Source organism: Gobius niger (genome assembly GCF_951799975.1).
Source record: "Gobius niger genome assembly, chromosome: 23".
Lineage (NCBI taxonomy): Eukaryota > Metazoa > Chordata > Actinopteri > Gobiiformes > Gobiidae > Gobius > Gobius niger.
In genome coordinates, this window is record NC_136874.1 from 12,220,725 (window position 1) to 12,232,938 (window position 12,214).

The 12,214-nt window shown below is 48.7% G+C and overlaps 1 protein-coding gene across 17 annotated transcripts in view; it reads left to right on the plus strand.

The window, feature by feature from the left end:
* Positions 1-10,904, plus strand: part of unc80 (unc-80 homolog (C. elegans)) — a gene marked incomplete at its 3' end in the record, with an annotated part of 55,155 nt that extends 44,251 nt beyond the window's left edge. For 13 of the 17 annotated variants that reach the window (XM_079581467.1, XM_079581476.1, XM_079581478.1 and 10 more), the window contains 14 exons: positions 45-275; positions 1,990-2,113; positions 2,236-2,361; positions 3,240-3,363; positions 3,467-3,673; positions 3,750-3,934; positions 4,934-5,099; positions 5,168-5,347; positions 5,434-5,581; positions 5,964-6,020; positions 8,778-8,856; positions 8,938-9,043; positions 9,773-9,960; positions 10,392-10,904. In XM_079581467.1, the coding sequence (XP_079437593.1) occupies positions 45-275; positions 1,990-2,113; positions 2,236-2,361; positions 3,240-3,363; positions 3,467-3,673; positions 3,750-3,934; positions 4,934-5,099; positions 5,168-5,347; positions 5,434-5,581; positions 5,964-6,020; positions 8,778-8,856; positions 8,938-9,043; positions 9,773-9,960; positions 10,392-10,904 (2,434 nt within the window). The remainder of the gene's footprint in view (positions 1-44; positions 276-1,989; positions 2,114-2,235; positions 2,362-3,239; positions 3,364-3,466; positions 3,674-3,749; positions 3,935-4,933; positions 5,100-5,167; positions 5,348-5,433; positions 5,582-5,963; positions 6,021-8,777; positions 8,857-8,937; positions 9,044-9,772; positions 9,961-10,391) is intronic. The other 4 variants (XM_079581480.1, XM_079581475.1, XM_079581472.1 and 1 more) reach the window with 2 other exon arrangements.
* Between the last annotated feature and the right edge of the window lie 1,310 nt (positions 10,905-12,214).

The following is a 12,214-nucleotide window of genomic DNA, read 5'->3' on the forward strand; positions in this document are numbered from 1 at the left end:
ATTAAACACTTGGATGAACCTGAAGCTGTTTCCCTCCCCCACAGGCTGGCAGAGATCGCCCACGCCCTGCTGAAGCTGGCGCCGTACGACACCCTGACCATGGAGAGCCGAGGCCTGCGGCGCTACGTCATGGAGATGCTGCCCATCACCGACTGGTCGTCCGAGGCCGTCCGCCCCGCGCTCATCCTCATCCTGAAGAGGCTGGACCGCATGTTCAACAAGATCCACAAGATGCCCACGCTCAGGTGCGCTCGCCCACAGGCTCTCTGCACCAGGTCTGTTCCTCCTCTCTCCTCTCGGTGTCGTCGTGCTGTTGTCGTGCTGTGCCAGTGCCGTGTGTGCACTGTAGGTAGACGGCTGCTGGCGCTGTCCGCTGCTGTGCCGTGAGTGCTGCTGTGCCGTAAGTGCTGCTGTGGTCTGTCTGTCAACAGTCAATCACAAAAGACCCGTGTTTTCCCTACACGCCAGGGGCTCAGTCTGACCAACTACGTTTAACTTTCACATCTTTAAACCCCAAACTGTGTGAAACTGAAAGGCTGTTGGATTGAAGTGTTCCAGGTGTTGACGATGTTTGTAATGGGAGGAAGAAGGCAGGATTGTTTTTGCAACTATCTTCTCTCACACAGAATGGGAAGGAAAAGACAAACTCTAAAAAGTCATAAATCGTTTAAAGGGAAATTTAAAATGATATTGTGACGGGACCACAGAACCATCAAACGTTTTGTTGCCGATAACCAACAGGGTCATAAGAAGTTAGATGACAAGTAAAGACTGTTAAAGACTTATTTTTATTATCTGTAACTGACCTGAAGTGTCCAGAAGTACAAGGTGTTCAACACTCAGAGTCATTTCCTTCCCGTTTTGTGTGAAGTGAAAATAGCTGCATAATAATTGGGCACATGTGATTGAGTGCGTGGACCTGCTCTGGCCGCACATCCTCTCATTACAAACACTGCCATCACTTAGGACACTTCAACAGCCTTTCAGTTTTACACGGTTTGTAGTTTGAAAATGTGAATGAAAATACAAATACAGTCAAAAACTCATTTGTGTAATAATTGTGTCCTTCCCTCTGAGGAAAAGACACATTTAAGTACATAATACAATTCAATCAGTCACAGCAGTGCAGAGCCAGCTGGGGCTAGTGGTGTCTTATTGCACTTACAGATAGTCATCTATTAGGCCAGTGGTTTACAATCTTGGGGTGGACGTTCCTTAGCGGGGGCAAATGGAACTGCATTGTCTGGTCGGAAGAGATATTATTTGAGCAAATGAAATGGTAAAAATCATTACATAAAGGACTACATGCCAAGACAACACTATATTTGAAATTTTAAAAACAAACAAATATTGGCACCAGGGCAATGCCGAGAGGTACGCGCCGTTTGGGAGAGGTTGCTGCATTTATAATACTTTTTACGCCGGAACCAAACTGCTGTATTAAACACTGTCCTGAGAGAAAGAGCATATACTGTTGCGCCGATATCAATGTATGATGAAAAAGGTTGAACTATGGGACAACTTGTCTATTTTATAATATTGTTTTAATAATAATCACATTTTGTATCCAATAGACTAATCTTATATCTATATTGTAATAGATAATGATAATAAAAACCCGATGCCCGACCCAAAACTGCATGATATCTCGGCCCAGATTTCATCTCGGGCTCGGGCATAAGATCTATACTCTAATTAGGAACCATTTAGGTCAAACTGTGGTTGGACTGGGCCACCGTGGCTCAGAGGGGATAAAGGTCACACAAGTGTTCCATCTGCAGTGTTCAGTGTCTGTGAGCTTTTGTTGTTTTAATGTTGTACAGCCTTACAATATATCTATGGTTCTACTACTTCAATGTTCATACCTATGATGTGTTTTTCTTATATCTCTGTATATTCCTGTTCCTATGGGGCCTATGGTACGGATGAGGCATTACAGTCAGGGTGAGTATGCGCTGGTGTTCTAACTGTTTGTTGCCCGGCCGGTAGGAGACAGGTGGAGTGGGAAGCAGCCAGCAATTTGATCGAAGGGATCTGCCTGACCCTGCAGCGACAGCCGATCATCTCCTTCCTCCCTCACCTGCGCTCGCTCATCAACGTCTGCGTCAACCTGGTAAGAGACGATGTGAAGCTGTGTTTACGTGACTTTATGATGGTGATGGTAGGATCCTGGTGGAAAAAGGGGCAGGCACTGCTCGCCCTGACGCTGTACTCTGTGTTTGTGTGTGGTAACAGGTGATGGGAGTGGTGGGCCCCTCCAGTGTGGCAGACGGGCTCCCCCTGCTCCACCTCAGCCCCTACCTGTCCCCGCCTCTGCCCTTCAGCACCGCCGTGGTCCGCCTCGTCGCGCTGCAGATCCAGGTTTGCCTCCACCTGAACTCTTAAGTCGTGTTTCCATGGGAACGAAATGGGACAGAGCAGTTTGAGCTGCCTGGGGGTTAGAACTTCATGCTTTTTTTAATGTTATTGGCCCAATACCAAATAATAAAAGAGGAAGCCGCTAAATGAATATGTTAGTTATGGTCCAAACTCATTCCTACCTTTGGAACATTTTTTGTAATATCCCGATTCTTCACGGGGACGGGTTTATAGGCACATTTTACAACTTGCAGGGTCACTTTTCAGGGTCATTGTCACAAAAATGCTAGAAAACTAGCCTGAGAGTTCATGAAATTTATACAAATGCTTTATAACCAGCTGGACAGTGATTTCCCACAAATGTCCTGATTTACAATAAGGGAGGAGGACAAAGCTAAATTTGTTCCACTTCTAAAAATAAAATAATCAGGTATAGTGCCTTTAATTTGATCTCTCTTTTCCCCGGAGTCATCCTGCAATGCAATAGGTTTAACTAGCGTTAGATGCTTTCTAACTGTGTTTCAAAGAATAGCTGTATCATTTTTTTGCTCGAAGCACGTGCCAAATTGGAAACAGCTGTTGCTAGCTTTGTTTAGCTAAACATGTAGCTCAACATTAGCTTGCCATTCTCACAGAACACAACACTGGTTGCAAAAACAAGTCAGCACTTAGTTAAAGAGCCGGTATTCTGCTTTTTGAAGGTATTTGGTTATTAATTTCAAACACATCGTTATCACTATCTTACACTGTAGATTAGAAAAGGCAACACTGATCGAAAACAGCTGAAACTAAATATCCAGTTGTGTCACTTCCTGAAGTCCACACTTTCTCACCGTAAGCCCCTCCCCCAACCCCCTATTCTTGCTTTGTTTGACTTTCAGGCTTTGAAAGACGATTTTCCTCTCAGTCACGTGATCTCGCCTTTCACCAATCAAGAGCGGCGGGAGGGCATGCTGCTCAACCTGCTTATTCCTTTTGTGCTGACTGTGGGGTCTGGAAGCAAAGGTAAAAACATGTATAACATCACTTCTGATTATTGGGAATGTATGGTCTTATTATTGTAGTTTTGTTTGCCTTTTTTACCTCCTTTGTGTATTGGTCATCTCAGACAGCCCCCACCTGGAGCCGCCCGAGATCTTCCTCCTGCTGCAGACAGTCATCAACATCCTGCTGCCCCCTCGCATCATCTCCACCTCCCGCACAAAGAACTTCATGCTGGACGCCTCCCCCGCCCACTGCTCCACCCCGGGGGACACGGGCAAGGACCTCCGCAGAGAGGGCCTGGCCGAGTCCACGAGCCAGGCGGCGTACCTCGGTGAGCTGCGCACAATGAAACGTGAATCCAAACAGGGATATTTTTTAACTCACACCGGCCTCCTCCTCTCGCGCAGCCCTGAAGGTGGTGCTGGTCTGTTTCGAGCGAGCGCTGGGGAACCAGTGGTACCGGCTCAGCCTGCAGGTCAAAGAAATGGCGCTGAGGAAAGTCGGGGGCCTGGCCTTCTGGGACTTCATCGACTTCATCGTCCGAACACGTATCCCAATCTTTGTGCTCCTCAGACCCTTCATACAGTGTAAGGTAAGGGGAATGAAAACATGGCATGAGCATTTCATCTTACTGACCACCAGAGGGCAGTGTCCGAATGTCCAAGAGCCTCATTTATAGAACGCATTACCATCCAGTCCCGGCGCCAGCTCCGTACAGAAGGGGGGGCAGCTGAAAACCGAGGGGGGGCGATGACGTGTACGCATGCATAGTATGACAAAACATATGCAGCCCAACTGTTTAATACAAGCCACGTGATAACAAGTTACAATAACACACAGGCACAAGTAAAGATACCTGCTTTAACACAACGTTACCATTAAGAAACAGACGAAAACAAGGCGTTCACTCACTACGTAGTCCTGAAGAGTCCTGGTGGTCTGCCGCGCCCACACCTCGGCAGGTGCTCCTCGGCTTCTCCGGTTCTCCTGTTGCTTCTGAAAGGCTGCAGGGACGGCGACGGTGTCGTCATGTTTGGCTTTTTCAGCCATGTGCGAATGTCCATTTGGAACACAAAATATAGCTGCTAGCTACAGGCTACTCCTTATGGCGGGATGATGCACTGATGACATTGTTAGCAGTTGCCTGATGGGTTCAAGGACCACTAGAAACTAGAATTTGAATTTCCAAAACTGTTCATTAGTCAGTGGAGTTTCTTCTGAGTTTTAGGTTGTTTTGAACACATCATAGACTGAAAACAATATATTAAAAAATGAAAACACTACATTTTGACTGAGGGGGCGGGACTGTACCCTGCCCCCTCACGCCCCCTCTTGACGCCGGGACTGCTACCATCAAAGGACAATGCAAAGTCTCTTATGTGTGCTTAGATGGAACTTAGATAGTACAGGTTTTACACACAGACTGATTTTGTTGCTCACATTTTCATTTTAATGATTGTATGTTCTGAATGAACAGTCAAATATAACTTCGTCAAACTTCCCTCTCAGTGCTGCCCTCTCCGCAACCCCTCCCTACAGATCTTCTGAGGTTCCCAGTGACACTCGTAACTTTAGTCTCCTGTTGTCCTAGTTGTTGACCCAGCCTGCAGATTCCCAAGAGGAGATCACAGCGCGGCATCACATCGCCGACCAGCTGGAGCGCCGCTTCATCCCACGGCCGCTCTGCAAGAGCTCCTTGTTCGCCGAATTCAACAATGAACTCAAGATCCTCAAAGAAGCCGTCCACAGTGGATCAGGTGAGACATTGACTTCAGTTTGTATTTTTCCACAGGTCATCGTACAATAAACGTTGTTTCTTCTGCAGCGTACCAGGGGAAGACCTCCATCAGCACCGTGGGGACGTCCACCTCGGCCTACCGCCTCAGCCTGGCCACGATGTCCCGCTCCAACACCGGGACGGGCACCGTGTGGGAGCAGGACAGCCAGCCGTCGCGACAGCCCTCCACGGACACGCTGAGCCGCACGGACGAGGACGACGAAGAGAGTCAGGAACAGTTTACTGACACCGTGGAGTCAACTCGATCGGAAAGGTTTGACTAAATGACCTGTTTGTGTGTGTTCCCGGTTCAGACGACTCCATCAGCATCCCCAGCGTGGTGAGCGAGCACGAGGCCTTCCTGCCCAGGGCCATGTCTCAGCGCCGGTTCTCCAGCCACGCCACAGGGTCAGCCCCCTCTCAGGGCGAGCCCCACCGCGCCACCATGCTCCCCAGCCACAGGTACGCGGCCTTCAACTGCTGAATACATGTTGGAGTCGTGAGACTAGAGCAGCAAAAGCCACGCGTTCTATGTATCTACAGTATTTATGTTGTTTTATGTTGTTTTATCTTCTTTACGCTTTGGATGCGAGGAAAAGCTGCTGAGGCTCGAGCATCCAACATGTTTGAAACGCGTTCAATCGTGACACAACACACTACAATCAAATTAAACAGTGTAATAATATAATACCTCCTTACAGTAAGTAGCAGTGGTGTTGTCGGTTCTTGAACGCACCACCCTGACGCCTGCTCCCTGACGTTAGCAGACGAGAGAGTATTCCGGCTGTTCCCTAAACCCGCTCTTTCCTCCCTCCTTCCCTCCCTCCGCCCCCCCTCTCCACAGTGAACCCAATGTGCTAGATGAGTCCCAGGGCCTCCTGCAGGACAGTAACCTCTCTAGGTACAGTGGCCCTCTGCGTGTGCGTGTGTGTGTCCTCTTGTTGGTCCTCTTGTTGGGCATCAAGCATCGGGACGGCTCTCGCTGACCACTCACATCCATCCAGTCTCTCTGTAACTGTGTGCGTGGATCTCCTGTTCTGTCCACTCTCTGAGCTCCACACTGTCCTCAACCAAACCCCCCCCCCCCCTGTCTTCTCTGGAGACCTGCCCAGAGCCCCTCCAGGCCTGGGCGGCGGCACTTCACCTTATCTCAGGGACTATTACTGTTCCAAAAACACTTGCGTCTGTGTGGATGTGTTTGTCTGGAGTGACATGTACTCGCACTAGACCCGTAAAAACATGTGTGCGTGTATATATCGGATATTTGTGTGTTTGTAGAGTCGTTGTGTGCTCGTAAAGAGATGTGTTCATGCGCAGTAGGACTTGTGTGGGTTTAGTAAGGTCAGTGTGTGGGTAGCTTTTAGTTAGACCCGAAATCTTCAAGTCTGCGAGACAAAGTGCTCAAGCTGAAACATGTCTTTCCACAGAAGTGTCTGGAATACACATTGAGTGCGTTTGCCTGAGTATCCCGGTTATTAACGGGGATTTTAAGTACCGTAAATTCTCTAATACTGGCCTGTATTCCATTAGCGGCCGGGTCTCTAACAGTGGCCGGGTTCGCGGCTGGCGGAGGCAAATTAAAGCCGGTCTCTAAAACAGGCCGGGGCTTTTATTAGAAACTATAGCGGTAGAAATATTCCCCATGTTAGGAATTTGTCTCATTCTCGTGTAAATGAAAATTCACGTGCAGGAAGTAACAAACGGGAACCCGGGCCGATGGGGACGCTGCGGAGGAGCTGATCCGAGCGTAACTTTGACACAGATTTAGCCACTTTTCAAACCTCCTGTGACGATATTTGGAAACAGGGCAACAAATGTTGTGTGAAGCTCCAGGGTTTTAATAAAGTCTCCATCGCGTCTGCAAAGCACGTCCAGCTGCTCCGTGTGCAGGTCAGTCCCACGCCTCAAAATAACTCCTCCCATCAGCGCGAGCGTCTCGTCTTCTCTCGGGTCAGTCTCATGATCGATCACAAACACAAACGCTCCGTCTAAACTCGCCTTTACACAAGATAACAACAAATAATCTGGTCTGCGGTAAAAACGAAACAGAAACCTGCAGTGACATTGATTGAACAGCAACAAAACACTTCCTGTTGTCCCGACAAAATAAAAGGCGTCAATGTTCCAGCCGCTGGGAGAGGGTTTGAAATGTTAATTAATAAATGAACCTAATATTTTAGGTGCAAATGGACACAGATCTCGTTTCTCTTTGTTTTCCTGGTCGTCTGTTTTGCTCAAATAGAAATAAAGGCCTGTCTCTGATTGTGGCCTGGTTCAAATAAAGGCCTGGTCCCAGATGCCCTTGAGTAAATAAAGGCCCCGGCCTATATTAGAGCATTTACGGTATCCTGGTTTTGCCTCTGTCCATGATTTCAGTTCAAGCCAATACCTAGGTGATTAGAAACCAGGATACTCTCAGGATATTCCTACAGTTTCCATGATATTGGGCCAAGTAGACGCAGTATCCTGGTTTCTCACTGTTCCTGACGTGCTGAGCATGTGCAAACTTTTGAAACTGACATGGCAGGCGTAGAAAGTGAGTTTCCAAGTTATTAGTCGTGGCTTATCCAGGAAACTGAAATGAGGATACTGTGTATACATGGACAAAGACAAAACCAGGATACTTAAAGGTGTAATATGGAAAGTAACGGCGTCATGCTGACCACTCATGCAGCCACTGGGTCACTACAAGGTCAAATATGCACAAATATCATAAAAAGTTGCATAACGCACCTTTAAAATCCCTGTTAATAACCGGGATACTCAAATGTACCCATTGTGATTTTGTGATCACTGTGCGCAAATAAAGTTTACTTACTAGCATACTTATGTAGCTGGTAGCATGAGACGCAACCTCTTTTCCATTCTGATATGTTCTTACCTGAGCTTAGACGAGTTGATGTGTACCTGTGTGCGTGCGTTCAGTCACGCAAATAGCCAAAGATGTTGTTAGCATTTAGCCTCTTCCAACTTCACCCTGTTTGGGACCATAGGAATATGCTGGGAGAGGGTAAATGCTAACAACATCTTTGGTCTCTCTGTGTGACTGAGCGCACGCACAAAGACCAGACAGGTACGCATCAACTCGTCTAAGCTCAGGTAAGAACATATCTCAGTGTGGAAAAACAGTGGCCTGTTCCTTTAACACTTGTGTAGTACCGTTTCAAAATCGTGCTCAGGTAACAATGACTTGTTCCACACACACTGCCTAAACTGGCACAAGTCTTGTGACGCATGCGCATTTGTCACGGCAGAAAAATATGTTTACACACAAATCTTTTTGGGACAATAATAGTGCCTTAGTTTAGATCTCTCTGTGCTCCTCCATCACGGTGTCTCATGCGGTTTTCTGTGTCTCAGGCTTGGCGCTGATCAAATTGGGCGTCCTCTTCTGGATACCAATCTGTACGGGCAACGGGAACTGCGAGAAGCAACAACAGGACACCGACTTAGACGCCTCAAGTGAAATGATTGAAGTAGAAAGTAGTCTTTGGTGTGTTGTTGCTCCTCCAGCGCCCGTCCTCCCGTTGTGTTACACTGTGTTTCTGTGTAGACTGTGTCCTCTACATGCTGCCAGTGCTGTGTCGTCAGTGGACAGCATCTGTGTGAGGTGACTCTGTTGATTTGTGTGTCCCTGTGCCCACCTTCCCCTCCTCAGAGTGGCCAGTGTGCAGAGCGAGCCCGGGCAGAACCTCCTCATCCAGCCTCCTCTGGGGAGAAAGAGAGGCCTCCGACAGGTGGGTGCTTTTTCATGATCCCGGTTTCCCGTTTTGCACTGCGAGGCAAATGTAAAACTGTGAGATATGTGAATGTTGTAGATGCGGCGCCCCCTGCTGTCCATCCCGAAGAATGAGCCTCGCAGCCGATCGGGAGCGCGGCTCTCCACGACGCGCCGGAGCATCCAGCCCAAGAACAAGCCTCTGGGTAACTATAGGCCACTCACTCACACATGTGTCGGGCTGGAAGAGTGAGTAAATGAGAGATGTTTGGCCACGATGTGCTGCTTTAATCTGACTGCAGTGGCCCAGGCAGGTCACCATCGCCTCAGGGGGGAAGTCAGATCGCGCTCCACTAAATCAAATCTCCAGGTTTACATGAGTTGCAAATCATGTTCTAGTCAGAGTAGGCGAGCGATCCGACTTTACCTTCATCCATGTAACCACGGCGAATGACAATGTGTTTATGATCCAAGATGGCAGGAGGTAAAGAGATAATCTAGTGTGTTTGATTTAGTGGACTGTTGCTGATAAAAGGACGGGGCAAAGGCATGTCCTTGTGGTGAACTCTAAGTTGAATGTTGTGTGTCTGAGCGTGCCACATCTCCCCCTCACACTGTCTTTATTCCGATGTTCGCTCCAGACTGACTCTCACTCTGTTCTGTCTCACGCTCTGTGTTTCAAATTAAAGAGACTGTTTTGGACTGTGAAGGTGAGACTTACACTTTAAACCCTTCTCTCACCCTGCAATGGCTCGTCCCTGACCTCTGACCCATAGGGCGCTCTGCATGTCTGTCTTGCTCCCCCTCGGACCCCCTGTCCCCCTTCCCGCCCCCTCTCCCTGCCTCTACTCTCCATCATGTGTTAGCCAGGTGCCCAGTGTCCCGGTTGTCCCGTGGTTTTGAACCCCTGTGTGTGTGTGTGTGTGTGTCCACAGCGCATGGAGACCAAAAGAGGTCAGTCACCTTCACTGAGACCCAAGGGCCGCAGGCACCACCTGGGGCCCCCAAGCCCACGGCGGACCCCACCCTCGAGGCACGCAAGTCGAGTCCGGCCTCTGCCACTCTGGAGGTTCCCTCCTCATCCACGGTCACCGCTGACCTGCACACGCCCGGCCCCGCACAGGTCAGGACGACACTAACGTCCAGTTTAGCACCAACTGAAACCCAGGCATTTCAGACCAGCTTTAACGTCACCTCTGACATGGTCAGGTGTGAGTTCTCAGCACTAGGAGGTGTTTCAGAAAGTACTATCGGTCCGTTCCTTTCTGATGTGGCTCCTAAAAAACAACTGAACTGGGCCGTGATCACCTGTGAGTGAGGGAGGTTCAAACATGTCAGAAGATCAATTACAGAAAGTTCCATTTATCATGAGGCTAACAGTAAAAAAAACGTTTTCGAACAACCCACTGAGAACCGACCAGTTAAGAACCTCTGCACCTTGGCCCATGTCAGAACCAAAGAACTAACCTGATCACCTGTGTTCCACCTGTGTTCCCCCTCTGTTCCCCCTGTGTTCCACCCGTCCCCTAATGTGTCTTTGTTTGGTGCACACAGGTCCCGACCATCAGCAGTAAAGAGAAGAGAGAGCAGTGGGGCCTCCGGAGCAGCCTCCCCCCCCCTCCCTCTATCTCCCGTCCCTCCACGCCCACCCCTCCGCCCCGCACCTGCTCGCCCCTCCCTCTGAACCGCACCTGTTCGCCCTTCCCCCTGTCCCGCACCTCCTCTCCGCTCCCCTTCTCCCGCACCTCCTCCCCCCTCCCTCCCCCGCTGCCGGTCCTGAGCGCCGCTCCCGCCCCGGGCCCCCCTCCGCCGCCGCCCCTGCCCGCCTCGGCCCCCCCGCCGCTGCCTGCCCTCGGACCGGCCCGCGGCGTCCGGGAGAGCCCCGGAGACGAGGACACGGCGGCCCTGCTGCCCCGCTCCGACACCCTGCTGCACCTGAGCGAGGAGGGCACGGAGAACCCCCTCCTCGCCCCGCTGCTGTCCTTCGCCTCCCCCCGGAGGTCTCCACGCCGGCTCCCCCTGCCCCTGTCCCCTGTGGACCTGGACCTGGACGAGTCCCATGTTTGAGCTTCTACAATGGAGAGTGAAGCTGGACGTCCCGCTCGTACAGCCTGGTGAGACCAGAGTGATGCCCCTGTTTTTATACAGAGGGATCAGTCTGGAACAGAATCAGAAACTCAAACCAGCCCGGGACAGATTTGTTTATTTGCATCACGTGTTGTTCACGAGCCGGAGAAAGCGATCGGCGCTAAATGAGCAAACACAGCAGGTGAGTTTTGTGACTCATGATCCTGTGAATATTATAAAACCGACAATAACTCAGACGCCCGGCCTTCACGGACTCACTCTGCTTCCTGTTTGCTTGTGTTTGTGCCGCTGGTATCAGATCGCCAAAAACACCAGTGAGGCCAGTTCAAAGATGCTAAACCCCTGAGCGCATGGCTAATTTTGAAAATGAACAATGTTTTCGCTTCATTATGCTCAAAAACAAAGTGAAGGCATCAAAAAAGTAACATGAATACTTGTTGCTCTGATCGGTAAAGGTTTATTTGATCCGGCACAGCCTCCACAGACAGTATTTAAGCTAGTATGGGCGTTAGCATTAGCATTAGCCACACGCGGTAAACAGAGAGGTTTTAGACGCCCTCAGGATTGTTTTTTGTTGTTTTTTTTATTTCCAAATTCCACTTTAAATGACTTTTTTTATCCGACAAAATGTTGTGAGGCTCCATGATTATGAAACAGATACATTTGATCTATTTTTCATTATAAAATCTATTATTAAATCATATTTATTGATGATCATATTTATGTCCATAGAAAGGTGATGTAATGTATGTAAATCAGAGTTTAAGCCTATATTTAAAGATTTAAAAACATGTACTGAGAGATTTTAACAGCAGTTACAGTTATATAGTTATTATAGTCCAAGGGTTTCGTGGGAACAATAATCCCTAAATATAGATTTTAAAACTGGATGATGTGTTATTTTTTATGATAAACATTATATTATCCTTGGTGTTTATGGGGCAATACTTCGCCGCTGATGTTTCCTTTAAACCCGTTTCCAAATTCAAAAACGGCATCCAGGGCGGGTGTTGTACGACTGTCCCAGCTCCAACACATGATGAAACAAATCCTCTTTTACAAAGTCATTCTGTTTCATTGTACTGGAGGCGCTGTTAGCTGGAAATGCAGATTATATAACAATGTTTTTATTTCAGTTTTGACCAAAGACTGTAACATTATCCCCATGTTCCATGTGTTTCTGTGTGTAAACGCTGTTGTATTATTGAAATGCAAAGCCGTCGACATGGCTTTACCTCTGGGCTCATTCCACGCCTTTACAAAGCACTTTGGACAGTGGTCAGTGGTCA